This window comes from Lonchura striata, chromosome 5 (genome assembly GCF_046129695.1).
Source record: "Lonchura striata isolate bLonStr1 chromosome 5, bLonStr1.mat, whole genome shotgun sequence".
NCBI lineage: Eukaryota > Metazoa > Chordata > Aves > Passeriformes > Estrildidae > Lonchura > Lonchura striata.
Window position 1 is genome coordinate 72,759,578 of NC_134607.1, and position 26,833 is coordinate 72,786,410.

At 64.7% G+C, this 26,833-nt stretch overlaps 1 protein-coding gene across 3 annotated transcripts in view; it reads left to right on the forward strand.

Moving 5' to 3' along the window:
* SBF1 (SET binding factor 1) overlaps positions 1-26,619 on the forward strand; it is a 68,470-nt gene extending 41,851 nt beyond the window's left edge. The window contains exons 9-42 of one of the 3 annotated variants that reach the window (XM_077783733.1): positions 440-553; positions 1,552-1,629; positions 2,613-2,726; positions 3,835-3,963; positions 4,492-4,590; positions 5,208-5,412; positions 6,324-6,436; positions 7,144-7,293; positions 7,384-7,452; positions 7,847-8,005; positions 8,272-8,531; positions 9,200-9,372; positions 10,230-10,303; positions 10,390-10,585; positions 11,084-11,211; positions 12,012-12,187; positions 13,613-13,752; positions 14,062-14,269; positions 14,996-15,192; positions 16,457-16,594; positions 17,707-17,802; positions 19,311-19,388; positions 19,913-20,097; positions 20,804-20,980; positions 21,417-21,518; positions 21,593-21,778; positions 22,086-22,212; positions 22,288-22,418; positions 22,933-23,166; positions 23,427-23,537; positions 23,949-24,160; positions 24,290-24,377; positions 24,481-24,612; positions 24,721-26,619. In XM_077783733.1, the coding sequence (XP_077639859.1) occupies positions 440-553; positions 1,552-1,629; positions 2,613-2,726; positions 3,835-3,963; positions 4,492-4,590; positions 5,208-5,412; positions 6,324-6,436; positions 7,144-7,293; positions 7,384-7,452; positions 7,847-8,005; positions 8,272-8,531; positions 9,200-9,372; positions 10,230-10,303; positions 10,390-10,585; positions 11,084-11,211; positions 12,012-12,187; positions 13,613-13,752; positions 14,062-14,269; positions 14,996-15,192; positions 16,457-16,594; positions 17,707-17,802; positions 19,311-19,388; positions 19,913-20,097; positions 20,804-20,980; positions 21,417-21,518; positions 21,593-21,778; positions 22,086-22,212; positions 22,288-22,418; positions 22,933-23,166; positions 23,427-23,537; positions 23,949-24,160; positions 24,290-24,377; positions 24,481-24,612; positions 24,721-24,819 (4,878 nt within the window). In that variant the 3' untranslated portion in view covers positions 24,820-26,619. Of the gene's footprint in view, positions 1-439; positions 554-1,551; positions 1,630-2,612; positions 2,727-3,834; positions 3,964-4,491; positions 4,591-5,207; positions 5,413-6,323; positions 6,437-7,143; positions 7,294-7,383; positions 7,453-7,846; positions 8,006-8,271; positions 8,532-9,199; positions 9,373-10,229; positions 10,304-10,389; positions 10,586-11,083; positions 11,212-12,011; positions 12,188-13,612; positions 13,753-14,061; positions 14,270-14,995; positions 15,193-16,456; positions 16,595-17,706; positions 17,803-19,310; positions 19,389-19,912; positions 20,098-20,803; positions 20,981-21,416; positions 21,519-21,592; positions 21,779-22,085; positions 22,213-22,287; positions 22,419-22,932; positions 23,167-23,426; positions 23,538-23,948; positions 24,378-24,480; positions 24,613-24,720 lie in introns of all 3 variants that reach the window. The other 2 variants (XM_077783735.1, XM_077783734.1) reach the window with 2 other exon arrangements.
* The last annotated feature ends 214 nt before the right edge of the window (positions 26,620-26,833 follow it).

Genomic DNA, 26,833 nt, shown 5'->3' on the forward strand with positions numbered 1-26,833 from the left:
TGGGTCCCTTGGGAATGGCTGGGTCCCTTGGGAATGGCTGGGTCCAGTGGGAATGGCTGGGTCCCTTGGGAATGGCTGGGTCCAGTGGGAATGGCTGAGTCCAGTGGGAATGGCTGGGTCCATTGGGAATGGCTGGGTCCAGTGGGAATGGCTGGGTCCCTCTTCTGCCACGTGTCCCCCGTCCCCCCCAGCGAGGAATCCCAGTGTGTCCTTGAATTTGGGGACAGGCTGGGACACAGGGAGTGCTGAGAATTCCCACTCCACACAAGGCAGGGCCACCTCCCACTGTCCCAGTGCTGAGTGCTGAGGTGGGGAGGAGCCAGAGCCCACTGCCAGCCCTTTCCTGAGCCAGCTCACCTGCACAGCTGCCCATCACCTGTGGCATTGGGATGTGGGATGGGGGAGCGGGGCTGTGTCCCACTGCTGTCCCCGCTGCCAGCTGGACGTGGTGATCGCGGACCTGGACGGCGGCACCGTGAACGTGCCGGAGTGCGTGCACATCTCGCTGCTCCCCGAGCCCCTGCTGCAGCAGACGCGGGAAGCCCTGTCCATGGTGAGTGCCAGGCGTTCCCGGGGTGCCAGCGCCGTCCCCTGGGAATGACACACCTGTCCTGGCAGCCAGTGCAGCCAGGGCTCCTCTGTGATAGCTACCTCGGGGTCCTGTCTGCACCTTGGGGTCCTGACCACACCTTGGGGTCCTGTCCACACCTTGGGGTCCTGTCCATTCCTCGGGGTGCTGTCCACTCCTTATGATCCTACCCACACCTCAGGGTCCTGTCCATGCCTCGGGGTCCTGTCCATGCCTCGGGGTCCTGTCCGCACCTTGGGGTCCTGTCCGCACCTTGGGGTCCTGTCTGCACCTTGGGGTCCTGACCACTCCTTGTGATCCTTTCCACACCTTGGGGTCCTGTCCACTCCTCGGGGTGCTGTCCTCTCCTTATGATCCTACCCACACCTTGGGGTCCTGACCACTCCTTGGGGTCCCATCTGCTCCTTGGGGTCCTGTCACAGGGACCATTCCTGATCCAATGGCCTCTGGCCAGCACCCTGGGAATGACACAGATTTCCATGGGGGCTGGGAGTGGAGCGGCAGGGGTTACTCTGTGAGCCTTGACTTCTGCCCTGGGGTGCTGCTGCCCCTCTCACAGTGGCCATTCCCAATCCCGTGCCCTCTGATGTCCTGTGGTGCTGGGGGGGTTCCTTTGGCAGAGGTTTCTGGGAATGGTGCTGGCTCCCGGCCCGGGGCAGGAAGCAGCTGTGGCCTGGCTGCTCCTGTGTTCCTGAGGCACTGCTGGAGCAGCTCCTGCTCCTCCTGGGGCACAGGGGGGTGAAGGTTTCCCTGGCAGAGCAGGAGGGGCTCCCTTTCCCTGGGATCCCAGTGCCAGCTGTGCTCCCCAAGGCAGGGTCAGGCCTGACAGAGCATTCCTGATCCCCCATGGGCTGTCTCCAAGCCCCTCAGACCTTTTCCATGGGGGCTGTGGGGTCTCTGGGGAAATCTCTTTGGCTTCTCCAGCCAGGATGGGGCCTGAGCTGAGTGTCCTTCCTGGGCAGGTCCTGGACCCAGAGCTGGAGGTGGCCGACCTCGCCTTCCCCCCTTCCACCATTTCCGCCTCTTCCCTCAAGATGCAGGTGAGTGCCGGGAGGGAGAGGGTCCCTGGGTGAGGGGCTGTTCCCAGGGACACCCAGGCAGGAGGAGAGGGTCCCTGGGTGAGGGGCTGTTCCCAGGGACACCCAGGCAGGAGGAGAGGGTCCCTGGGTGAGGGGCTGTTCCAGGGACACCCGGGCAGGAGGAGAGGGTCCCTGGGTGAGGGGCTGTTCCCAGGGACACCCAGGCAGGAGGAGAGGGTCCCTGGGTGAGGGGCTGTTCCCAGGGACACCCGGGCAGGAGGAGAGGGTCCCTGGGTGAGGGGCTGTTCCCAGGGACACCCGGGCAGGAGGAGAGGGTCCCTGGGTGAGGGGCTGTTCCCAGGGACACCCAGGCAGGAGGAGAGGGTCCCTGGGTGAGGGGCTGTTCCCAGGGACACCCGGGCAGGAGGAGAGGGTCCCTGGGTGAGGGGCTGTTCCAGGGACACCCAGGCAGGAGGAGAGGGTCCCTGGGTGAGGGGCTGTTCCCAGGGACACCCAGGCAGGAGGAGAGGGTCCCTGGGTGAGGGGCTCTTCCAGGGACACCCGGGCAGGAGGAGAGGGTCCCTGGGTGAGGGGCTGTTCCCAGGGACACCCGGGCAGGAGGAGAGGGTCCCTGGGTGAGGGGCTTTTCCCAGGGCCGTCCTGGTTCTCACACACCATTCCAGCTCTGTGTCCATCTGAGACCACTGCTCCGAGCCGTGGCTGGATCCTACATTCCCATGGGCTCTGGATTCATGGCCAGGCTGGAGCAGACAGGGAATGTTTGGGCTTGCAGCATTCCCAGAGCTGGAGAGCTCCTTCTCCTCCCTGTGCAGCTCCAGTGGGGCAGAACAGCGAATCCCGTGCCCCTTTTCCCTGGAATCTCAGCCACATTTCCTGGCCTCACCCCGGGGGTCGATCCCGTGCTGGGGGGAAATCCGTGCCCCGGGAGCTGCCCTGTCCTCACCCTGTGCCCCACGAGCCCAGGCTGTGCTTCCCTGTTCCAGGACAAGGAGATCCGGGCCGTGTTCCTGCGCCTGTTTGCTCAGCTGCTGCAGGGCTACCGCTGGTGCCTGCACATCATCCGCATCCACCCCGAGCCCGTCATCCGCTTCCACAAGGTGGGGGCCTCTTCCTGGGACAGCTGAGTCCAGGAAACAGTCCTGGCTTTCCAGGCAGCGACCTCCCAGCATCCCTGCCAGCCCACCTGCATCCCGTGTTTGTCCCGAGCGTGCCGGGGTCTCCCGGGGCAGGCAGCGCTGCCCCGGTGTACTCGGCTGCTCCTGCAGAGCTCGGCGAGGAGGGAGCCCAGGCCTGCAGCTGGCTGTTCTAGGAGATCTTGGCACTGCTGAGGGACCACCTGCAGTCCTCTGGCCCTCAGTGCCTCTGGCCTTGTGTTCCTGTGCCCTTCTGGCCCTGTGTTCCTGAGTCCCTGTGTCCCTGAGTCCCTCTGGCCTTGTATCCCTGTGCCCCTCTGGCCCTGTGTCCCTGAGTCCCTCTGTCCCTGTATTCCTGCATCCCTGTGCCCCTGTGCCCTTATGCCCCTGTGTCCCTCTGGCTTTGTGTTCCCATGTCCCTGTATGCCTCTGTCCCGGTGTCCCTGTGTCCCAGGGTCCCTGTGTCCCAGAGTCCCTGTGTCCCTATATCCCTGTGTCCTGTGTCCCTATACCCCTATATCCTTGTGTCCCTATATCCCTATGTCCCTGTGTCCCTGTGTCCCTATATCCCTGTGTCCCTCTGTCCCTATATCCCTCTGTCCCTGTATCCCTGTGTCCCTATATCCCTGTGTCCCTATATCCCTATATCCCTATATCCCTGTGTCCTTATATCCCTATGTCCCTGTGTCCCTCTGGCTTTGTGTCCCCATGTCCCTGTGTCCCCATGTCCCTGTGTCCCTATATCCCTGTGTCCCTATATCCCTGTGTCCCTATATCCGTGTGTCCTGTGTCCCTCTGGCTTTGTGTCCCTGTGTCCCTATATCCCTGTGTCCCTATATCCCTGTGTCCCTATATCCCTCAGTCCCTGTATTCCTTTGCCCCTGAGCCCCCATATCCCTGTGTCCCTATATCCCTATATCCCTATATCCCTGTGTCCCTATATCCCTATATCCCTGTGTCCCTATATCCGTGTGTCCCGTGTCCCTGTGGCGCAGGGAAGGAGGTGGCACCATCCCAGTGCCACCGGTGCGTGGCTGGGTGTCACCCGCTGTGCTGACGGGTTCCCTCGCAGGCGGCGTTCCTGGGCCAGCGGGGGCTCACCGAGGACGATTTCCTGACCAAGGTGCTGGAGGGGATGGCCTTCGCTGGCTTCGTCACCGAGCGCGGGGCTCCCTACCGCCCCATCGACCTCTTCGACGAGGTGAGAACGCGGGGAGCTCCCTTCCACCCCGGGACCCGAGGGGGATCCGAGGGGCTGAGGGGGATCCGAGGGGCTGAGGGGGATCCGAGGGGCTGAGGGGGATCTGAGGGGCTGAGCAGGATCTGAGGGGCTGAGCAGGATCTGAGGGGCTGGGCAGGATCCGAGGGGCTGAGCGGGATCCGAGGGGGATCCGAGGGGTTGAGGGGGATCCGAGGGGGATCCGAGGGGCTGGGCAGGATCCGAGGGGCTGGGCAGGATCCGAGGGGCTGGGCGGGATCTGAGGGACTGAGGGGGATCCAAGGGGGATCCGAGGGGCTGAGTGAGATCTCTGGGATCTGAGCAGGATCTGTGGGGCTGAGGGGGAACTGAGGGGCTGAGGGGCATCTGAGGGGCTGAGGGGGATCTGAGGGGCTGAGTGAGATCTCTGGGATCTGAGCAGGATCTGAGGGGCTGAGTGGGATGTGCCATGGCCCCGAGTTTGGGAGAGCCCTGGAGCTGCTCCTGTCACCCCTGTCCTGTCCTCCCCAGCTCGTGGCCTACGAGGTGAAGCGCATGAAGGCAGAGGAGGGGAACAAGCAGAAAATCCTGAGGCACATCAAGGAGCTGGCAGAGAAACTCTACAAAAATGTGAGTCCGGGAGCTCCTGGGCAGGAGTAGGATTGTGCTGGGGGATACAGGGCAGGGAGAGCCTGGGTGGAGTCCTGGTCACTCTGTCCTCCCTCATTGAGCTCGTGGTGATGGTTCCTGTCCTTCCTTGCGCTGTCACGTGTGGTCAGGGACATCCTCGTGTGCCGGGGTCCTGGGAGTGAGATTCCCTGGTTTTATAGGATCACAGAATCCCAGAACCCCTGAGGCTGGAAAAGCCCTCCCAGCTCATCCAGTCCAGGCTGTGCCCAGTGCTCACCTTATCCCCGACCCTGAGTGCCACCTCTGGGAATTCCTTGGACACCTCCAGCGATGGGGACCGGGCATCCCCTTCAAGGCCTGCCCACCCTTTCCATGGGGAGATTCCTGCTGATGTCCACCCCGAGCCTCCCCGGCCCAGCTGGAGGTTTCCAGTGGCACCTGAAGGCAGGAATGCTCCCTGGGAGCCAGAGTGGCAGGGATGGAGCTCCCGCCGGCACCTGGGCTGGGGGAGCAGCTCCCGGGGCTCGCAGGCTCCAGCTGGGAGCAGGGGCTGAGGGCTGCAGGGCGGGAAGGACACGCGGTGACCCCGGGGCTGAGCCGCCGGCGTCCCCGCGCAGGAGAACCCGTACCCCGCGGTGACCATGCACAAGGTGCAGAAGCCCACGGAGGGCTGTCACCTGCGCCTGCACCAGAAGCCCTTCCCTCGCCTGGACGAGGGCACCGTGCAGTGGATCATCGACCAGGCCACGGCCAAGCTGCAGACGGCCCCGCCCGCCGTCAGGGCCGAGAAGAAGTGCATGGTGCCCTCGGGACCCCCCATCGGTACGTGGGGCACGGGGGGAACCTGCTCTGGGGGGCTTCTGGAGGCTGTGGTGTCCCCGGGACCCCCCATGGGTATGGGGAGACCCTGCTCTGGGGGGCTGCTGGAGGCTGTGGTGTCCTCGGGACCCCTCATGGGTATGGGGAGACCCTGCTCTGGGGGGCTGCTGGAGGCTGTGGTGTCCTTGGGACCCCCCATGGGTACGTGGGGCACAGGGGGACCCTGCTCTGGGGGGCTGCTGGAGGCTGTGGTGTCCCCGGGACCCCCCATGGGTATGGGGAGACCCTGCTCTGGGGGGCTGCTGGAGGCTGTGGTGTCCTCGGGACCCCTCATGGGTATGGGGAAACCCTGCTCTGGGGGGCTGCTGGAGGCTGTGGTGTCTTTGAGACCCCCCATGGGTATGGGGAGACCCTGCTCTGGGGGGCTGCTGGAGGCTGTGGTGCCCTTGAGAGCCCCCCTGGGTATGGGGGGACCCTGTCATAGGGGGCTGCTGGAGGCTGTGGTGCCCTTGAGAGCCCCCCTGGGTATGGGGGGACCCTGTCATAGGGGGCTGCTGGAGGCCATGGTGCCCTCGGGACCCCATTGGTGTGTGGGGCATGGGGGGACCCTGGTTTGGGGGGCTGCTGGTGCCCTTGGGACACCCCATGGGTAGGTGGGGCATGGGGGAACCCTGGTTTGGGGGGCTGGTGGTGCCTTTGTGACCCCCATTGCTGTGTGGGGCACAGGGGGAGGACCCTGCTCTGGGTCACACCACAGCAGTAAAACATGGAGAAGCAGCAGCTCCGACCTCCTTGGGGTCTCAGCTCCCCAGGGGCTCCCAGCACCCGTGGAGGCCCCTCGGAGCAGGGGAACGCCGTGTCCCCACCGGGGTGCTGGTCCCACCCCGCCTGGCCTGACCCGGGTCTCTTCCCAGCTGCCATCCTGGAGCGCAACGGGAACGCCCTGGCCAACAGCGCCCGGCGCCTGGAGGTGGTCAGGAACTGCATCTCCTACGTCTTCGAGAACAAGATGCTGGAGGCCAAAAAGGTGAGGGGGGCTGGGACTGCGGGGTTGGTGTTCTCCGTGGATGGAGAGGACGTTCCCTGTCCTGTGCCCACATCCTGCTGGTTGGCTTAGGGTCAAAAAGTTGTGGAATCACCAAGTTACTGAGGTTGGAAAATCCCTCTGAGCCCATCTCCAGCACTGCCAAGACTACCCCTGACTGTCCCCAAGTGCCACATCCACACGGCCGTGAAATCCCTCCACTGTTCGGGACTCCAAACCCCCCTGGGCAGCCCCTGCCAAGCCTGACTCCCTTTCCATGGGGAAATTCCTGCTGCTGTCCACCCTGAGCTGCCCTGGCCCAGCCTGAGGCTGTTCCCGCTCCTCCTGTCCCTGTTCCCTGGAGCAGAGCCCCACTTCCAGCTCAGTAAGAGGAGCATGGAGCCATTTGGATTGACAGTCCCTCTGGGACCATCAAGTGCCACCATTCCCCAGCACTGCCGTGGCCACCACTGACCCGTGACGTGTCCTCCTCCTGGTGTTCCTGTGATTTTGGCTGGTGACCGCACAGCAGCTCAACTCCACTGTTCCACCTCCCAGTGCCCCTGGGCTCCTCCTCCTCCTCCTCACCTGAATTCTGTCCCGCTCTGTCTCCGTGTCCGCGTGCCTCCCGTGGCAGTGGTGTGGGGCCGCTCCGTGCGGGAGCAGGGCTGTCCCGGCCCCGTCCCACCTCCCAAACCCCATTCCCACAGCTGTTCCCGGCCGTGCTGCGCGCCATGAAGGGCCGGGCGGCCCGGCACTGCCTGACCCAGGAGCTGCACCTGCACGTGCAGCAGAACCGCGCCGTGCTGGACCACCAGCAGTTCGACTTCGTCATCCGCATGATGAACTGCTGCCTGCAGGTGGGGCAGGGCCGGGGGGCTCCTTCTTCCCGTGGGACACGGCGGGGTCAGCCTCGGAATGTCCCCTGCTCACCCCTGCTCCCTCCCCAGGACTGCACGGCCATGGACGAGCACGGCATCGCCGCCGCCCTGCTGCCGCTGGTCACCGCCTTCTGCAGGGTGAGTGACCGCGGTGTCCCCACCCCGGAGCCCTCTGCATCCCCCCGGGTGGCAGAGGCTGCAGGGCGTGACCCCTCAGGACTTGTCAGCTCCTGCCCAGAACCTTCACCCAGCCCAGACTGGCCTGAGGCTCCCAGGGAGGCTGGGACACCTGTGGGAAGGGGGTTGCTCTGGAATGCCAGCTTGATCCCATGGTCAGGTTGGGCTGGGCTGAGCCTCTGGCTGGGCTCTGAGCAAGGGAACTTTCAGGGAATGCTGGAGGAGCTGTGGTGCAGACATCCCTCCTGCCTACCCAGGGCTTTCCCAGTGACCGGCTGGAGGAGCAGGGACACCCGAGTGGAGAGCTCAGCACAAAGGCTGTGTGCAGATGGGTCTTTTCCACCTACTTCCACAGAAACTGAGCCCTGGCATCACCCAGTTCGCCTACAGCTGCGTGCAGGAGCACGTGGTGTGGACCAACATCCAGTTCTGGGAGGCCATGTTCTACTGCGACGTCCAGAACCACATCCGGGCCCTCTACCTGGACAGCGCCGAGGAGAACCACATGGAGCAGGTGGGAGGGTGGCCCAGGAGAGCTCTTCCCAAAGGGCTGGGGCTCATCAGGAGTTACAGAACCATGGAATGGGTTGGGCGGGAGCCTCAAAGCCCTCCAGTGCCGTGGCAGGGACACCTCCCGCTGTCCCAGGCTGCTCTGGAATCCCGTTCAGCTGCCTGTTCCGGGCAGCCTGCTCGGCTGAGGATGAGGGGCTGCACCCCAGGTGTGGGAGATCCCCGTGGGTCTGTCCATGCAGACAGCCCCATCCCTTCCCCCTGCTCCAGGAGAGCGCGGAGGAGCCGCAGGAGGCCAAGTCGGCGCTGGAGATCGCCTCGGAGCAGCTGCGGCTGTGGCCCACCATGAGCCGGGAGAAGCAGCAGGAGCTGATCCAGAAGGAGGAGAGCACGGTGTTCAGCCAGGCCATCCACTACGCCAACAGGATGAGCTACCTGCTGCTGCCCCTGGACACCAGCAAGAACCGCCTGCTCCGCAGCTCCGGCCTGGGCGACGTGGAGAGCGTCAGCAACAGCTTCGTCACCAACAGGTGTTGGGACATGGGGGACACCGGCGTGACACAAGCTGGGACAGCTCCTGGGGTGGGCCAGGCTGCTGCAGGGAAAGCTGTCCCTGCTCGCTGTGGGGGGTTGGACCAGATGGCCTGTGAGGGTTCTTTCCAGTCCCAGCCATGCTGGGATTCCAGGGTTATGTTGGGATTGAGGCGGATTGTGGTGCCCAGGGGGCTTTCTGGGAGTAGGAGCTCTCCTGGGTCCATGCTGGGAGTGGGAACAGTCTTGGAATCCTGTCTGGAGTGGGAGGGAGCTTTCCAGGATCTCTGTTAGGAGTGGGAGCTCTCCTGCGATCATATCAGGAGCAAGAACTCTCCTGTGTTCCTGTGAGGAGTGGGAGCTCTCCTGGGTCTGTATCAGCCCTGGGAGCTCTCCTGGGATCATTCAGGAGCAGGAACTCTCCTGTGTTCCTGTGAGGAGTGGGAGCTCTCCTGGCTTTTTCCAGGAGTAAGAGCTTTCCTGGTTTGTGTCACAAGTGGGAGCTCTCCTGGCTCTGTGTCAGCCCTGGGAGCTCTCCTGGGTTTTTACCAGGAGTGGGATGTCTCCTGGTGTCTCATGAGGAGTGGGAGCTCCCACGGGTCCGTGCTGGGAGTGGCCCCTGGCCGGGGCTGCCCTGGGCTGACCCTTCCCCGTTTCCCTCGGGAAGCATCGCGGGCAGCGTGGCCGAGAGCTACGACACCGAGAGCGGCTTCGAGGACGCCGAGAGCTCGGACGTGGCCAACTCCGTGGTGAGGTTCATCAACCGCTTCGTGGACAAGGTGTGCACCGAGAGCGGCGTCACCAACGAGCACCTCAAGGGGCTGCACGTCATGATCCCGGGTGAGGACACCGGGGGTCCCGCAGGAACAGCGGGAGGGGGCACGGCGGGATCCGGGGGGCACAGTGGGTTTGGGAAAGGCAGGGTGGGGTTAAGTGGGATAGGGTGAGATTTGGGCAGGGCAGGGTGGATTTGGATAGGGCAGGTAGGATTTGGACGGAGTGGGATTCAGGTAAGGGAGGGCAGGATTTGGGCAGGGACAGGGTGGGATTTGGGCAGGGACAGGGTGGGATTTCGGCAGGACAGGTGGGATTTGGGTAGGACAGGTGGGATTTGGGCAGGACAGGATGGGATTCGGGCAGGACAGGAGGGATTTAGACAGGATAGGGTGGGATTTGGGCGGGACAGGTGGGATTTGGGCAGGGACAGGGTGGGATTTCGGCAGGGACAGGGTGGGATTTCGGCAGGACAGGTGGGATTTGGGTAGGACAGGGTGGATTTGGGCAGGACAGGTGGGGATTTGGGCAGGACAGGTGATATTTGGGCAGGACAGGATGGGATTCGGGCAGGACAGGAGGGATTCGGGCAGGATAGGGTGGGATTTGGGCGGAACAGGTGGGATTTGGGCAGGACAGGATGGAATTTGGGCAGGATAGGATGGGATTTGGGCAGGACAGGTAAGGGAGGGCAGGACAGGGTGGGATTTGGGTAGGACAGAGTGGGATTTGGGGTGGACAGGGTGGGATTCAGGCAGGACAGAGTGGGATTTGGGCAGAACAGGCGGGATTCAGGCAGGACAGGTGGGATTTGGGTAGGACAGGTGGGGATTTGGCCAGGACAGGATGGGATTTGGGCAGGACAGGATGGGATTTGGCCAGGACAGGTGGGATTTGGGCAGGACTCACCCCCTGTCCCACAGACATCGTGCAGATGCACATCGAGACGCTGGATGCCGTGCACAGGGAGAGCAAGAGGCTGCCTCCCATCCAGAAGGTAGGAATGCCCTGCTGGGCTTGGAGCAGAGCCAGGGGGGCTGTGAGACCCTCCCCACAGACCTGAGCCCCCCGTTGTTCCCCCAGCCAAAGCTGCTGCGGCCCAACCTGCTGCTGGGGGAGGAGTGTGTGATGGAGGGGCTCCGCGTGTACCTGATGCCGGACGGGCGCGAGGAGGGGGCCGGGGGCAGTGTCGGGGGACCCCCCCTGCTCCCCGCAGAGGGAGCCGTGTTCCTCACCACCTACAGGATCATCTTCAAGGGAACCCCCACCGACCCCCTGGGTGAGGGGCTGCGGCCTCAGGAAACGAGGGGGAGCACGGGAGACAGGGTTGGGGATCCCTGGGGAGCAGGGGACTGGTCAGTGATCCCTGAAGATATGGGTTGGTTATCCCTGGGGATCAGGGGTTTGGTCAGTGATCCATGGGGATCAGGGGGATGGTCAGTAATCCCTGGGGAGCAGGGGATTGGTCAGTGATCCCTGGAGATTTGGGTTGGTGATCCCTGGGGAGCAGGGGGCTGGTCAGTGATCCCTGGGGATCTGGGAGCTGGTCAGTGATCCCTGGAGATTTGGGTTGGTGATCCCTGGGGATCGGGGGGTTGGTCAGTGATCCATGGGTATTAGGGAGCTGGTCAATGATCCCTGGGGATCAGGGGTTGGTTGTTTCTGGCTGCTATGTCCCACGGACCCATGTCCATGGTGGGACAGACACAGAGGGTGGCCTGGGGTGGCCTGGGGCCAGGGCAGGCATGGAACTGACCCCTTCCTGTCCCGTGTCCAGTGGGGGAGCAGGTGGTGATCCGGTCCTTCCCCATCGCCTCGCTGACCAAAGAGAAGAAGATCAGTATCCAGGCCCAGGCGGATCAGTTCATCCAGGAGGGATTGCAGCTGCGCTCCTGCACCTTCCAGGTGGGACCCCGTGCCGGGAGAGAGCTCCCAAACCTGCCGTGCACAGGGACACCCAGCAGCAGGAGGGCAGGCTCCAGGAGGAAAGGGAGTGGGGCAGGGAAAAGGAGTGGGGCAGAGAAAGGGAGTGGGGCAGGGGAAGGGAATGGGACAGGGGAAAGGGAATGGGGCAGGGGAAGGGAGTGGGATAGGGAAAGGGAATGGGGCAGGGGAAAGGGAATGGGGCAGGGGAAGGGAGTGGGGCAGGGGAAGGGAGTGGGATAGGGAAAGGGAATGGGGCAGGGGAAAGGGAATGGGGCAGGGGAAGGGAGTGGGGCAGGGGAAGGGAGTGGGATAGGGAAAGGGAATGGGGCAGGGGAAAGGGAATGGGGAAGGGAAAGGGAATGGGGCAGGGGAAGGGAGTGGGGCAGGGGAAGGGAGTGGGATAGGGAAAGGGAATGGGGCAGGGGAAAGGGAATGGGGAAGGGAAAGGGAGTGGGATAGGGAAAGGGAATGGGACAGGGGAAAGGGAATGGGGCAGGGGAAGGGAGTGGGGCAGGGGAAGGGAGTGGGATAGGGAAAGGGAGTGGGATAAAGGAAGGGGAATGGGACAGAGGAAAGGGAATGGGATAAAGGAGGGGGAATGGGACAGAGGAAAGGGAATGGGGCAGAGGAAAAGGAATGGGAATGCAGGGAGAGGCAGGGCAGCCTCAGTCCAGCCTGTGCCCATGGTGCTCCTGGGTGGATCCAAGCTGTGCCCTGATCCGTGGGAAGGGCTGCCCCCTGACCTGGCCCCTCTGTCACCCCCACGCGTGCCCCCCCAGCTGCTGAAGATCGCCTTTGACGAGGAGGTGGCCTCGGACAGCGCCGAGATCTTCCGGAAGCACCTGCACAAGCTGCGCTACCCCCAGCACGTGCGCGGCACCTTCGCCTTCACCGTGGGCCAGTCCCCCAAGCAGGCCATGCAGCCCAAGGCCAAGGAGAAGAACCCCTCGCTCAGGTACCTGTGCCCGGAGAGGGAGTCGGGCCTGGGTGTGCCTCCTCCTCTGGGAAATCAGAAATCACTCCTGGGTGTGCCTCCTCCTCTGGGAAATCACGCCTGGATGTGCCTCCTCCTCTGGGAAATCAGAAATCACACCTGGATGTGCCTCCTCCTCTGGGACTCCCCCTCCTGTCCTGCTCCAGCAGAGCTGCCGGGCTGGGGGTGCTCAGGGAAGGGGACATGGGGAGCTGAGCCCTCCTTGCTCAGACCCATCCTGGTGCAGGGTTCACATGGCTGGAGATCAGAGAATCCTCAGGCTTGGAAAAGCCCTGTGAGACAATGACTCCAGCCACTCCCAGCTCTGCCCTTGTCCCCAAGTGCCACATCCACACAGCTCTGGAATCCCTCCAGGGATGGGGACCCCATCCCTGTGCCAGGGCTGCACAGCCTCTTCCAGGAGGAATTTCCCCAAAATTCCCTCTGAGGCTGCCCTGGCCCAGCCTGAGGCCGTTCCCTCTCCTCCTGTCCCTGTTCCCTGGAGCACAGCCCGACCCCCCGGCTGTCCCCTCCTGGCAGGGACCTGTGGAGACCAAAGAGCTGCAGATGTCCCCTGTCCTGCAGTGTCCCCAGCCCCACACGGTCACACTGGGAAGGACAGGTCCCACCGGGAATGGGAGTTCGTTGCAGTGGCATCCCCTGCCTGAGGAGGTGTCCCAGAGGAGGGGCTCCAGTGGCCTGGCTGGCTCAGGGACACAGTGCTGGGTGACTTGGGGACACAGTGCTCCTGCTCTGGGTGGCTCAGGGACACGGTGCTGCAGTGCTGGGGGACTTGGGGACATGGCCCTGCAGTGCTGGGGGACTCAGGGACATGGTCCTGCACTGCTGGATGACTTAGGGATGCAGTGCTGCAGTGCTGGGTGATTTGGGGACATGGCCCTGCATTGCTGGGTGACTCAGGAACATTGTCCTGCAGGATTGGGTGACATGGGCACACAGTCCTTCAGTGTTGAAGGACTGCGTAGCATTGTCCTGCAGCACTGGCTGCAGCTCTGAGCCCAGGCTTGGCTGGCAGTGTCTCTGCCATGGATCCCCTGGTACCTGTGGTGGATCCCCAGGTCCCTGCCATGGATTCCATGATCCCAGTAGATCCCCATGTCCCTGTACTGGATCCCCTGGTCCCTGTACTGGGTCCCTGTCCCTTGCTGTGATTTGGAGCCTCCCCTGGGATGAGCTGGGGCTCTGCCTGTGGCAGCTCTGATCCAGAGCGTAGGGCACTGCCCCATCCCACCTCCCCAAATCCCTTGGGAACGGCAGGAGCTGGGGCTCCTGCGGGGCCGGGGTGCTGGCAGGTGACACGTCCGTCCTGTCCCGTGTGACAGTGACCGCCCAGGCCAGGGGCTGCTCCTGGCTGCCCAGGTGACAGCGTTGTCCCTCTGTGCCCAGGACGCTGTCCAAGAACCTGGTGAAGAACGCCAAGAGGACGATCGGCCGGCAGTACGTGACCCGCAAGAAGTACACGCCCCCGGCCTGGGAGCAGCGGGGCAGCCAGCACTTCCCCGAGGACAACGAGGACGAGATCTCAGGTTGGGAGCACCCCGGGGAGGCCGGGCAGCAGTGGCTCCTGGGAGAAGTCCTGGTGTCCCTGCAGTGGGAGCAGGGTGGGAGCAGGGTGGGAGCATCTCCTGTTTCCTGGTGCAGCCCTTGGTGCTGGTGGTGGCCAGGCAGAGAGCCCAGCGGGGAGGGAGGTCTTGGGCTGGCTGGAGAACCCCCCAGGAGTCTGGTGGTGGCGACGGTGACAGCAGCAGGGTGGGACATTGCTCCAGCCCATCCTCCCGCCACTCCGGGACGCCGTGCGTGCGCCGAGGTGTCCCAGCCCCGCCGCGTCCCCGCAGTGTCCGAGGAGCTGGACAGGAGCACCCTGACGCCCAGCAGCACCATGAGGCCGTCGGAGAAGATGACCATGACGCACGTGGTGGAGCGCGCCTGCTGCCGGGACTACCAGCGCCTGGGGCTGGGCACGCTGAGCAGCAGCCTGACCCGCTCCAAGAACGAGCCCTTCCGCATCTCCACCGTCAACCGCATGTACGCCATCTGCCGCAGGTGAGCCGGCCCGGGCGCCGAGCCCCGCGAGCCCCGGGATCCCTGCTGATCCCTGCGGATCCCTGCGGATCCCAGCAGATCCCGGTGTCACCGAGACACCCAGAGCCTCTGGGATCAACAAATCCTTCCAGCGGTGCCAGCATCGCTTTGTCCTTGGCCAGCCCAATTCCAGTCTGCAGCACCCCTGGATTTTCTCAATTTTTGATACGTTTTTAGCCAATGTTCATTGGTTCTGTGTTGCCCAGTCTTCTCTTCATTAATCGCTGTTCTGCCCTCTATTGATTATTGATTTCTCGCTTCTCGTGATTAGTCTGAGTTTTCTGGTGTTTTTATAATGTTTTTCCCACATGGGGGGTTTCCAGCACTGTGGCTGAAATGTCATTGTTGGTGTTTCCTTTGACTTGATTTACTCCAATGTCTCCTTGGATGACCGTGAGTCCTGGTCACTCCATTGTGTCCTTGGAGGGCCATGAGTCCTGGCCAGTCCATCGTGTCCTTTGGAGAGCCATGAATCCCAGCTCCCAGGTGTCCAGCCTTTGACTCCCTCGAGCTTGTCAGGGCTGGTTTTACCCAGCTCGGAGTGAGATGTAATGGTCCGAGGAGCAGTCATGGGTGTGGAGAAGGGTGATCAGTGCTGGCTTCAAGTGGGCACCGCTCAGGATTAATGAGAGCACTAAGGAAGCCGGCCCAGGAGAGCCGTGCCATGCTGGGGCTTTGTGTCCGCAGCTACCCCGGGCTGCTGATCGTGCCGCAGAGCATCCAGGACAACACGATCCAGCGGATCTCGCGCTGCTACCGCCAGAGCCGCTTCCCCGTGGTGTGCTGGAGGAACTCCCGCACCAAGGCCGTGCTCCTGCGCTCCGGGGGCCTGCACGGCAAGGGCGTCGTCGGCCTCTTCAAGTCCCAGAACGCCCCGACCCCAGGTGAGTGTCCCCGCCTGCCCCGGCCAGAACACGGAGCCGGGGCCGTGGCATCACCCCTGGCTCTGGGCAGGGACACTCAGGTGTGCCCTGGCTTTGGACAGTGACACTCAGGGGTCCCCTGGCTCTGGGCAGGGACACTCAGGGTCCCCTGACTCTGGGCAGGGACACTCAGGGGTCCCCTGGCTCTAGGCAGTGACACTCAGGGGTCCCCTGACTCTGGGCAGTGACACTCAGGGGTCCCCTGGCTCTGGGCAGTGACACTCAGATGTCCCCTGGCTTTGGATAGGGACACTTAGGGGTCCCCTGGCTCTGGGCAGTGGCACTCAGGGGTCCCCTGGCTCTGGGCAGTGACACTCAGGGTCCCCTGACTCTGGGCAGGGACACTCAGGTGTGCCCTGGCTTTGGACAGTGACACTCAGGGGTCCCCTGGCTTTGGGCAGTGACACTCGGGGGTGCCCTGGCTCTGGGCAGTGACACTTGAGGGTGCCCTGGCTCTGGACAGTGACACTCAGGGGTCCCCTGGCTCTGGGCAGTGACACTCAGGTGTGCCCTGGCTTTGGACAGTGACACTCAGGGGTCCCCTGGCTCCAGGCAGTGACACTCAGGGGTCCCCTGGCTTTGGACAGTGACACTCAGGGGTGCCCTGGCTCTGGGCAGTGACACTCAGATGTCCCCTGGCTTTGGACAGTGACACTCAGGGGTCCCCTGGCTCTGGGCAGTGACACTCAGGGGTCCCCTGGCTCTGGGCAGTGACACTCAGGGGTCCCCTGGCTCTGGGCAGTGACACTCAGATGTCCCCTGGCTTTGGATAGGGACACTCAGGGGTGCCCTGGCTCCGGGCAGTGACACTCAGATGTCCCCTGGCTCTGGGCAGTGACACTCAGGTGTCCCCTGGCTTTGGACAGTGACACTCAGGGGTCCCCTGGCTTTGGGCAGTGACACTCAGGGGTCCCCTGGCTTTGGGCAGTGACACTCGGGGGTCTCCAGGATCCAAGCAGTGACACCCAGGGGTCTCCAGCTCTGTGTGGTGATGTTTGGGAGTCCCCTGGCTCTGGCAGGTGACACTAAGGTGACCCCCCAGCTCTGGGAGGTGGCACTCAGGTGTCTCCCTAACTTGGTGCTGTGGTATCTGGGGGTCTCCCCAGCTCCGGGTGATGACACCGGGGGGTCTCCCAGCTCTGGGTGGTTACCCTCAGAGGTCTCCTGTCTCAGGGTAGTGACAAGCTGGGGGTATCCAGGTGACACTCCGGGCTGTCCCCTGCAGGCCCCTCGCAGGCGGACTCCACGAGCCTGGAGCAGGAGAAGTACCTGCAGGCTGTCATCAATTCCATGCCCCACTACTCGGACGCCGGCGGGCGCAACACCCTCAGCGGCTTCACCTCGGCCCACATGAGCAGTGCAGGTGAGGGGGGCACGGGGCAGGGGGCCCAGGTGGGCTCCTGCCAGCCCTGGCTCCTGCTGTGCATCCCGAGGGAGCTGCTCTCCGGGCTCCCGCGTCCCAGGAGGCAGCACAGCCTCTCCAGAGCTCCCAGCTTCAGCTGGCTCTCCCTGGCTGCGGCTGGGAATGGGTTTTGGGACACCTGGTGTCCCTGGAGCTGGGGGTGCTGGGAACCCCGGGGGTTTTGGGAAACCCGGTGTCCCTGGAGCTGGGGGTGCTGGGAACCCCGGGGGTTTTGGGACACCTGGTGTCCCTGGAGCTGGGGGCGCTGGGTACCCCGGGGGTTTTGGGACACCTGGTGTCCCTGGAGCTGGGAGCCAAAGCCTGTGCTGGGATCTGGGCACTTTCTGAGGTGGGGACAGGCCCTTCCCACCAGGATCTCAGCACTGCGTGTCCCCCACGCGTGGTGCCGGGGTCGCTCTGGGGACCCCCGGTAAGTCTGTGCCCAGGTGTCCCTTCCCAGCCAGACCTTCCCAACTGCCCCGTGCCAAGTGTCCCTTCCCAGCTGGCCCTTCCTGCAGGGCAGAGCTCTGTCCCACCCTGCCACACTCTGGTGCCATCCGTGCTGTCCCAGTGCCATCTGTCCTGTCCCGGTGCCATCTGTCCCTTCCCAGTGCCATCCGTGCTGTCCCATCATCCCACCCATCATCGCTGTGGACACATCAGGGGCTGGGGTCTCTGGGGAGCCCAGGGGGTTCCCCGATCCTGAAGGCAGAGAATTCCCAACAGCCGCTCCGAGGCCTTTCCCCGGTGCGAGGGGACGTGTCCGAGCGCGGCCGGAGCGGGGGGCTCAGCCTGGCTCGGCGGGTGCCACGGGTGACCCGGCAGGGCTGGCACAGGGTGACCCCACCGCGGGCAGGGGCCGAGCCCCCTGCCCCAGGGCTGCCCCGGGTGCTGGCTTTCCGTGGCTCCAGCTGGACGCTGCTTCCCGCGCTGGCTCTGCATCCCCGGGGTTCCGCTTGCTGCCGCTTCCTCCCGGCCTCTGCCTGGCCCCGGGAGCCCCGGGAGGCCCCGGGAGCCCCGGGAGCCCCGGGAGCCGGGAGGCCCTGGGAGCTGACGTTCTCTTGGTGCTGCAGATTTCTCCGACAAGAGGCAGCAGCCTAAGCTGGGATCGCTCATGAAGCAGGTGATGGGAGGGAAGGACGAAGGGCCTGGGACTTTGAGCCGCGGAGGTGAGGACGGGGCGGGGGCGCTGCCTGGGGGCCTCACCGAGACCCCCAGCCCCGGGCAGCTCTCGTGGAGTAGGTGTTTCTCTGGGGAGAGCAGGTGATGCCCTGGGAAGAGCAGGTGATTCCCTGGGAAGAGCAGGTGATTCCCTAGGAAGAGCAGGTGATGCCCTGGGAAGAGCAGGTGATGCCCTGGGGAGAGCAGATTATTCCTTGGGAAGAGCAGGTGATTCCTTGGGAAGAGCAGATGATCCCCTTGGAAGAGCAGATGATCCCCTTGGAAGAGCAGGAGATCCCCTGGGGAGAGCAGGTGATCCCCTGGGGAGAGCAGGTGATCCCCTGGGGAGAGCAGGTGATTCCCTGGGAAGAGCAGGTGATTCCCTGGGAAGAGCAGGTGATGCCCTGGGAAGAGCAGGTGATTCCTTGGGAAGAGCAGGTGATTCCTTGGGAAGAGCAGGTGATTCCCTGGGGAGAGCAGGTGATTCCCTGGGAAGAGCAGGTGATGCCCTGGGAAGAGCAGGTGATTCCTTGGGAAGAGCAGGTGATTCCCTGGGGAGAGCAGGTGATTCCCTGGGAAGAGCAGGTGATTCCTTGGGAAGAGCAGGTGATTCCCTTGGGAAGAGCAGGTGATCCTCTGGGGAGAGCAGGTGATTCCTTGGGAAGAGCAGGTGATGCCCTGGGAAGAGCAGGTGATTCCCTGGGGTGAGCAGGTGATTCCCTGGGAAGAGCAGGTGATTCCCTGGGAAGAGCAGGTGATTCCCTGGGGAGAGCAGATGATTCCCTGGGGTGAGCAGGTGATTCCCTGGGATGAGCAGGTGATTCCTTGGGAAGAGCAGGTGATTCCCTGGGGTGAGCAGGTGATTCCTTGGGAAGAGCAGGTGATTCCCTGGGAAGAGCAGGTGATTCCCTGGGAAGAGCAGGTGATGCCTTGGGAAGAGCAGGTGATTCCCTTGGAAGAGCAGGTGATCCTCTGGGGAGACCAGGTGATTCCTTGGGAAGAGCAGGTGATTCCTTGGGAAGAGCAGGTGATTCCCTGGGAAGAGCAGGTGATTCCTTGGAAAGAGCACGTGATTCCCTGGGGAGAGCAGGTGATTCCCTGGGAAGAGCAGGTGATTCCCTGGGAAGAGCAGGTGATTCCTTGGGAAGAGCAGGTGATTCCCTGGGGTGAGCAGGTGATCCCCTGGGGAGAGCAGGTGATTCCCTGGGAAGAGCAGGTGATTCCCTGGGAAGAGCAGGTGATTCCTTGGGAAGAGCACGTGATTCCCTGGGGAGAGCAGGTGATTCCCTGGGAAGAGCAGGTGATTCCTTGGGAAGAGCACGTGATTCCCTGGGGAGAGCAGGTGATTCCCTGGGATGAGCACGTGATTCCCTGGGGAGAGCAGGTGATCCCCTGGGCTGCAGCCGCAGGGAGGGAGGGAGGGCTCTGCCTCAGCCCCGGCGCCATCGCCTCCATCCCATTCCCTGGCCGTGGCTCCGTGTCCCTTGCTGAGGTCCCTTCCGTCCTGTGCCCCCAGGGCTGGGTCACAGAGCCAGGGTCATCACCCTGTCCAGCCCCAAGTGCGCGTCGCCGAAGGGCCGCGAGACACCCCGAGGTACGGACGCGCCCGCGCCGCCCGGGTGTGACTGACCACTGACCACTGACCACTGACCACTGACCACTGACCACTGACCCCCTCACTCACCCCCCGCCCCTCACCACTAATGGCCAGTAACCCCAGTAACCCCCGAGCCCCCTGCTGCTCCAGCGTGCCATGGGCACGGTAAGTACCGGGCAGCCTCGCCAGGTTTGCTTTGGGCTCCTCGGGCTCTGCGGTGCCGGGCGGTGGGGCCGGGGCGGGGCACAGCTGGTGGCAGGGCTGCGGCGCAGGTGGCAGGGCTGCGGCACAGGTGACGGGTCCTGGTGATGCTGGAGTGGGGTGTGACAGTGCCAGTGACGAGACACGGAGCCAGCGGGGCCGGAATCCAGCGGGCAGGAATTCCTGCAGCACCCAGAGGGAGAAGGAGCCAAAGCAAACCTGGTGCCCAGCACCTCCCTGGCATGTGCCCCCCGGGCCGGGCTGCGGGGCCAGCGCAGCCCCCGAGCCCCGGCCCTGCCCTGATCCGCCCCATCCCGCAGGGAAGTGGGGCAGCATCCGGGCCAGCGGCCGCATGAGCAGCTACGCCCTGAACGTGGAGATCGGGTCCCGCCTGGCGGGGAAGGACCTGCTGGGCACCCAGCACAACGGCACCCCCGCCGAGCCCTCCTTCCTGCGGCAGCACCGCGCCTCGCTCTACATCATCGGGGACAAGTCCCAGCTGAAGGTGACACACCCGGCACTGCCACCGAGCCGGGAAGGGAATGGAGCCCAGGAGGGGCCGAGGGAGCTGGGAAGGGAATGGAGCCCAGGAGGGGCTGAGGGAGCTGGGAAGGGAATGGAGCCCAGGAGGGGCCGAGGGAGCTGGGAAGGGAATGGAGCCCAGGAGGGGCTGAGGGAGCTGGGAAGGGAATGGAGCCCAGGAGGGGCCGAGGGAGCTGGGAAGGGAATGGAGCCCAGGAGGGGCTGAGGGAGCTGGGAAGGGAATGGAGCCCAGGAGGGGCTGAGGGAGCTGGGAAGGGGCTGAGCCTGGAGCCAAGGAGGCTCAGGGGGACCTTGTGGCTCTGCACAAGTCCCTGCCAGGAGGGGACAGCCGGGGGGTCGGGCTGTGCTCCAGGGAACAGGGACAGGAGGAGAGGGAACGGCCTCAGGCTGGGCCAGGGCAGCTCAGGGTGGAACCAGGAGGAATTTCCCCATGGAAAGGGGGTCAGGCCTTGGCTGGGGCTGCCCAGGGGGGTTTGCAGTCCCCATCCCTGGATGGATTTAAAATCCATGTGGATGTGGCACTTGGGGACAGTCAGCGGTGGCCTTGGCAGTGCTGGGGAATGTGGTTGAACTCCAGGGTCTGGGAGGGCTTTTCCAAGCCGAAGAATTCCCTGCTCCCAAGGGTGGCAGTGGCTCAGGCCAGCCCAGCCCTCGCTGTCCCTCCGCAGGGCGTGAAGCCGGACCCACTGCAGCACTGGGAGGTGGTGCCCATCGAGGTGTTCGACGTGCGCCAGGTCAAGGCCAGCTTCAAGAAGCTGATGAAGGCCTGCGTGCCCGGCTGCCCCTCCAGCGACCCCAGCGTGGCCTACCTGCGCTCCCTGGAGGAGTCGGAGTGGCTGTCCCAGGTCAGTCACCACAGCCAGGGCCTGGCCCTCCCCTCCCCTGGCGCTCTGAGCCAGGATGGGCTCCAGTGCCTGTGCAGAGCAGCGCTGGGACACCCTGGGGACACACGGGGCTGTGAGGGACAAGGGTGGGACAATCCAGAGGTCAGCTCAGTGGTGCTGGACAGAGCTCTGGGCAGGAATGCTGGGCAGGACCTGCGGGGTGCTCTGGAGGGGCTGGGACAGGGCAGTGCCAGGGTGAGCCTGGGGCAGCAGCCCAGGGGGACTGGTCCAATGTGGAGCCATGGGAGGGGTCCCACTCTGGAGGGGTGAGGGTCCCCTGTCCCTGCTGCCGTGTCCAAGCGCGGGGTGGTGGCCTCACTCCGGAGAAGGGGACACTGCCCCCACAGCCAGCCCAGAACTCCCTGCGCCCTCCTCACTCCCGCCCTGCCCTTGGCAGATCCACAAGATCCTGCAGATCTCGGTGCTGGTGGTGGAGCTGCTGGACACGGGCTCGTCCGTGCTGGTCAGCCTGGAGGACGGCTGGGACATCACCACGCAGGTGAGAGCCCGGCGGTGGCCGGGGCGGCGCCGTGGCCGTCCCCCCGCAGCTCCTGGAGCCGCCTGTCCCCGCAGGTGGTGTCCCTGGTGCAGCTCCTGTCCGACCCCTACTACCGCACGCTGGAGGGCTTCCGGCTGCTGGTGGAGAAGGAGTGGCTGTCCTTCGGCCACCGCTTCAGCCACCGCGGCGCCCAGACCCTGGCGGGGCAGAGCAGCGGCTTCGCCCCCATCTTCCTCCAGTTCCTGGACTGTGTGCACCAGGTGAGCCCCGGGCCAGGGACCCCCGAGTGCCTGGTGGGACCCCCAAGTGACCGGGGAGACCCCTGAGTGCCCCCCAAGCGTCCCCAAGTCCGTGAGTGTCCAGCGGGAACCCCAGCACCCAGAGGGACCCCTCAGTGCCTACTGGAACTGGAACCCCCAAGTGTCCCTGAGCACCCATGGGAGCCCCAGGTGCCCGGTGGGGCTCCCGAGGCTGCAGCAGGAGCCCCGAGCCCCGGGAGCGCCCTGGGGCAGGCGGGAGGGCCCAGGCCAGCCCGTGCATCCCAGCCATCCCGGGGCTCTCCCGCAGATCCACCTGCAGTTCCCCATGGAGTTCGAGTTCAGCCAGTACTACCTGAAGTTCCTCAGCTACCACTACATTTCCAACCGCTTCCGGACATTCCTGCTGGACTCGGACTACGAGCGCATCGAGCTGGGTGAGCGCGGCGTGCGGGGCCGGGGGTGGCACCTGCCCCTGCCCTGTCACACCCCGTGTCCCCTCTGTCCTCCAGGGCTCCTGTACGAGGAGAAGGGCGAGCGGAAGGGCCAGCAGGTCTCCAAATCCATCTGGGACTACATCGACCGCCTCAACAAGAAGGCTCCCATCTTCTTCAACTACCTGTACGCACCTGAGGACGGGGAGGTGAGAGCTGGGGGCACCTGGAGTACCTGGGAGCACCCAGGGTCCTCCCTGAAGGAGCAGCTGGATTTGGGATTTGTCCACTGGGAAGGGACTTCAGAGCCCCCCCAGTGCCACCCCTGCCATGGCAGGGACACCTCCCACTGTCCCAGGCTGCTCCAGCCCCAGTGTCCAGTCCTTCCTTGGACATTCCAGGGATCCAGGGGCAGCCCCAGCTGCTCTGGCAATCCCAGCCCAGCCAGGAATTCCTCATTCCCAATCTCCCATCCCTGGCTGCCCTCTGGCAGTGGGAGCCATTCCCTGGGTCTTGTCCCTCCATCCTTGTCCCCGGTCCCTCTGCAGCTCTTCTGGAGCCCCTTCAGGGCCTGGAATGTGCTGGAAGCTCTCCCTGGATCCCTCCCTTCTCCAGGCTGGGCACTCCCAGCGCTCCATGTGGACACGCTGTCCCCTTGGTCCGGCCGGGAATGTCCAGCCTGGCCCCGCTGCCCTTCCTGAGCCGCCCCCGCCCCTCGCCCAGGTGCTGAGGCCGTACAGCAACATCTCCAACCTGAAGGTGTGGGATTACTACACGGAGGAGACGCTGTCCGAGGGTCCCCCGTACGACTGGGAGCTGGCGCAGGGGCAGCCGGAGCCGGCCGAGGAGCCGGACCGGCAGGACACGGCGGCCCCGCAGAGCAAGCGCCGCATCATCTGGCCCTGCTACGACAACCGCAGCCGCGTGGAGCCCGACGCCATCTCCAAACTGCTCGAGGTTGGCATCGCCGCCCCGGCAGGGACGGTGGCACAGGGACAGGGACAGCGGCACAGGGACAGGGACAGTGACCCCGGGACAGGGACGGTGGCACAGGGACAGGGACAGCAGCCCCAGGACAGGGACGGTGGCACAGGGACAGGGACAGTGACCCCGGGACAGGGATGGCAGCCCCAGCACAGGGACAGCAGCCCTGGAACAGGGACGGTGACCCCGGAGGTTCTGTTGCCTCTGGGGCTGATGCCAGGATCCCCCCACAGGAGTTGCACAACCTGGAGATGGAGCTGGGGCAGGTCCCGGAGCGCTGGAAGGACACGTGGGACAAGGTGAAAGCGTCCCAGCGCACGGAGGGGCGGCAGGAGGGCAGCAGGGTAGGTGACAGGGCTGTGCCAGGCACTGTCACAGGATGTGACGGGGTGTGACAGTGTGTGATAGGGTGTGGCAAGGGCTGTGATGGGGCTGTGATGGTGTGACAGGGTGTGGCAGGAGCTGTGACAGAGGTGTGACAGAGGTGTGACAAGGTGTGGCAGGCTGGTGCTGCTTCTACTGCTTCTGCTGCTGTTGCTGCTGGTTCTGACGGTGGTGTTAGTACTGGTTGTGCTGCTGCTGGTTGTGCTGGTGGTTGTGCTGCTGGTTCTGGTTCTGCTGCTGGTTCTGCTGGTGGTTGTGCTGCTGGTTCTGGTTCTGCTGCTGGTTCTGCTGGTGGTTGTGCTGCTGGTTCTGGTTCTGCTGCTGCTGCTGGTGCTCAGCCCCAGCCCCCCTCACGCTGTCCCTCCCCGCAGACCCCCAGCTCCTTGCTGATGTCCTCGGGGCTGTCCCACCACCGGCGCTCGCTGGGCGTGTACCTGCAGGAGAGCGGGGTGGGCTCCACGCTCAACCTCAGCCTGGACAGCGACACCAGCAGCACCTCCACCCCGTCCAGCGGGAAGCCGGGCGGGCGCCGCAGCACCTCCACCCTCTACAGCCAGTTCCAGATGTCCGAGAGCGAGAACAGGCAGGCGGGGCTGGGAAGGGCTTGGGAGTGCCGGCAGTGGGAGGGGGATCCCCCCCAGGCGGCACAGGACGTGGATCCCGGTGGGTTTCCATCCCTGACCCCGCTGTTCCGACCCTTCCTGCCCCGCAGATCCTACGAGGGGTCTCTGTACAAGAAAGGCGCCTTCATGAAACCCTGGAAGTCTCGGTGGTTCGTGCTGGATAAAACCAAACATCAGGTACCGGGTGGGCCCCGGGGTCTGGCCTGTCTCTCTGTCCCATCCCACCCCATCCCATGGATCCCATCCCATGCCTGCCCTGCCCTGACCAGCTCTCCCGCAGCTGCGGTACTACGACAGCCGGATGGACACGGAGTGCAAGGGGGTCATCGACCTGGCCGAGGTGGAGTCCATCACCCCGGGGACCCCCACCATGGGGGCGCCCAAGACGGTGGACGAGAAAGCTTTCTTCGACGTGAGTGTCCCCGGGGCTGGCGCCGGGCAGCTCCTGCCCACGGCCGCTCGGGGCCGTGGCCGCGCTGCCCCGGGCGCAGCCCTCAGCCCCGCCTGTCTGTGCCCGCAGCTGAAGACGACGAAACGAGTTTACAATTTCTGCGCCCAGGACGTGCAGCTGGCCCAGCAGTGGATCGACCGCATCCAGAGCTGCCTGTCGGACGCGTGAGCCCGGCTCAGCGGAGCCGCAATTCCAGGCACGGCTGCCGGGCCCGCCGCGGGAGCGGAGGCAGCGCCCGGCCCGAGGCCGAGCCCGGGACTGAGGGAGAGGAGGAGCGGCCCTTCCTCCCTCCCGCCGGGCAGCACGGGCGTGGCCCGGGCGGTGGCACCGGGAGGGATTCCTCGCGTTGAAGCGGGCGGGGGCCCGTGCCGCCCCCAGCCCCGTCTGAGCCGTGTCGTGAGCCCGTGTCCTCCTCCGTGTGCCCCAGCCCCGCTCCCCACCCCGCACTGCTGGGGAGGCAGAGCTGCCCCCTCGTCCTGCCCTTCGTCCTGCTGCCCTGCATGTCTGCCAGCGTCCCCTGGAACCTGCCCTGCCCCTCCCGGCCTGGGAGCGACTCCTGGGCTCCGCTCCCGTCCGCTGGAGCCGGGACCTGCAGCTCGATGGCAGAGGGGACCGAGCCCTGCAGCTCGGGATGGCAGAGGGGACAGAGCCCTGCAGCTCGGGATGGCAGAGGGGACAGAGCCCTCGGGATGGCAGAGGGGCAGAGCCCTGCAGCTCGGGATGGCAGAGGGGACAGAGCCCTCAGGGGATGGCAGAGGGGACCGAGCCCTGCAGCTCGATGGCAGAGGGGATTGCAGCTCAGGGGATGGCAGGAGGGACTGCAGCTCGGGATGACAAGAGGGGACAGCGCAGGAGCACCGGACCATCCCGTGGAGCCGCTCCCAGCTGTGCACAGGAACAACGGGAATGTTGGGAATGTTGGGATGCTGCAGGCGCTGGCTCCGTGTCCCTGCGGGAGCGTGGCCGTGGCCGCTCTGCTCCCGCTGCAGGAGGCTCCTCGGGCCCGGGGTGCCTGTCCTGGCTGGGACAGTCTCCAGGCTGGCTGTCCCGGGGGGCACATTCCCTGCGGAGGTGCCAAATGCTGCAGCCTCCTGGGTGTCCCTCTTATCCCCTCCCAGGGGATGAGGGTCCCCTCTGGCTGAAGCCACACAGGGCTGGGACAGTGGCCCTGCAAGTGCCACCTGGTCTCTGCAGGGTCTCTTTTGCACAGGTCACACCCCCAGCCCTCAGGGCTCTCGTCCCTCCAGCCCCACCCCAGGTGTCCCTTTTGTGCTCTGCCTGTGCCCAGCCGGGTGGGGGGCCCGAGGGAGCAGCTCCTGTCCCTGTCCCAGCCCTGTCCCCGTCCCTGTCCCTGTCCCCACCCCGCTGTCCCTGTCCCTGTCCCTGTCCCCACCCCGCTGCCCCGTCCCTGTCCCCACCCCGCTGTCCCTGTCCCCACCCCGCTGTCCCTGTCCCTGTCCCTGTCCCAGCCCTGTCCCTGTCCCTGTCCCTGTCCCTGTCCCCACCCCGCTGTCCCCTCGCTGCTGCGGCCCCTCAGTGCCGGGGGTGTCTCTCGGTACCGAATCGGCTCCTGCAGCGCCCCGGCCCCGCCCTGCTGTGAACGGGGTTCGGCTTGGGGGGACCCCGGAGGGCACCGTGGGGTCACTGCGGCCCCACTGCCGCCCGGGACCCCCCAGCACCCCCAGGACTGACCCCCCCAGCTCGGCCAGCCCCTCCACCCGTCTCGTTTTTAAAGTCCAGCGTTTTATTTCAGTGCAGAGCTCTTTGTACAGTCGCCCCGTTCCTCTGTACCATCCTGGCTGTGCAGGTGTAACACGGAGGTTTTGTAACTTACCTGAGCAGTTGTAGATTATTGAAGTTTCTGTACATTGTGTCAAACATGCAGAGTCCTTGTATTGTATTTGTGCCTAGAGGAAAAGGTTATTCTATAAAGAGAACTAACGGAATTTAATAAAAAAATTAATATGAGAGCCGCCCCTTTTGCCTCGCCGAGCACCGGGAGCGGGCAGAGCCTCGGGCCAGGCTCGGCTGCTGGGCCACAGGGAGAGCTCCCGGGGGATCCTGGCACAGGAGCCTCCGCACCGCGCCGGATCCGCCCTGGAGAGGGAACGGCCTCCAGGGGAACCAGCAGGAATTGCCCCATGGAAAAGGGTCAGGCCTTGGCAGGGCTGCCAAGGGGGTT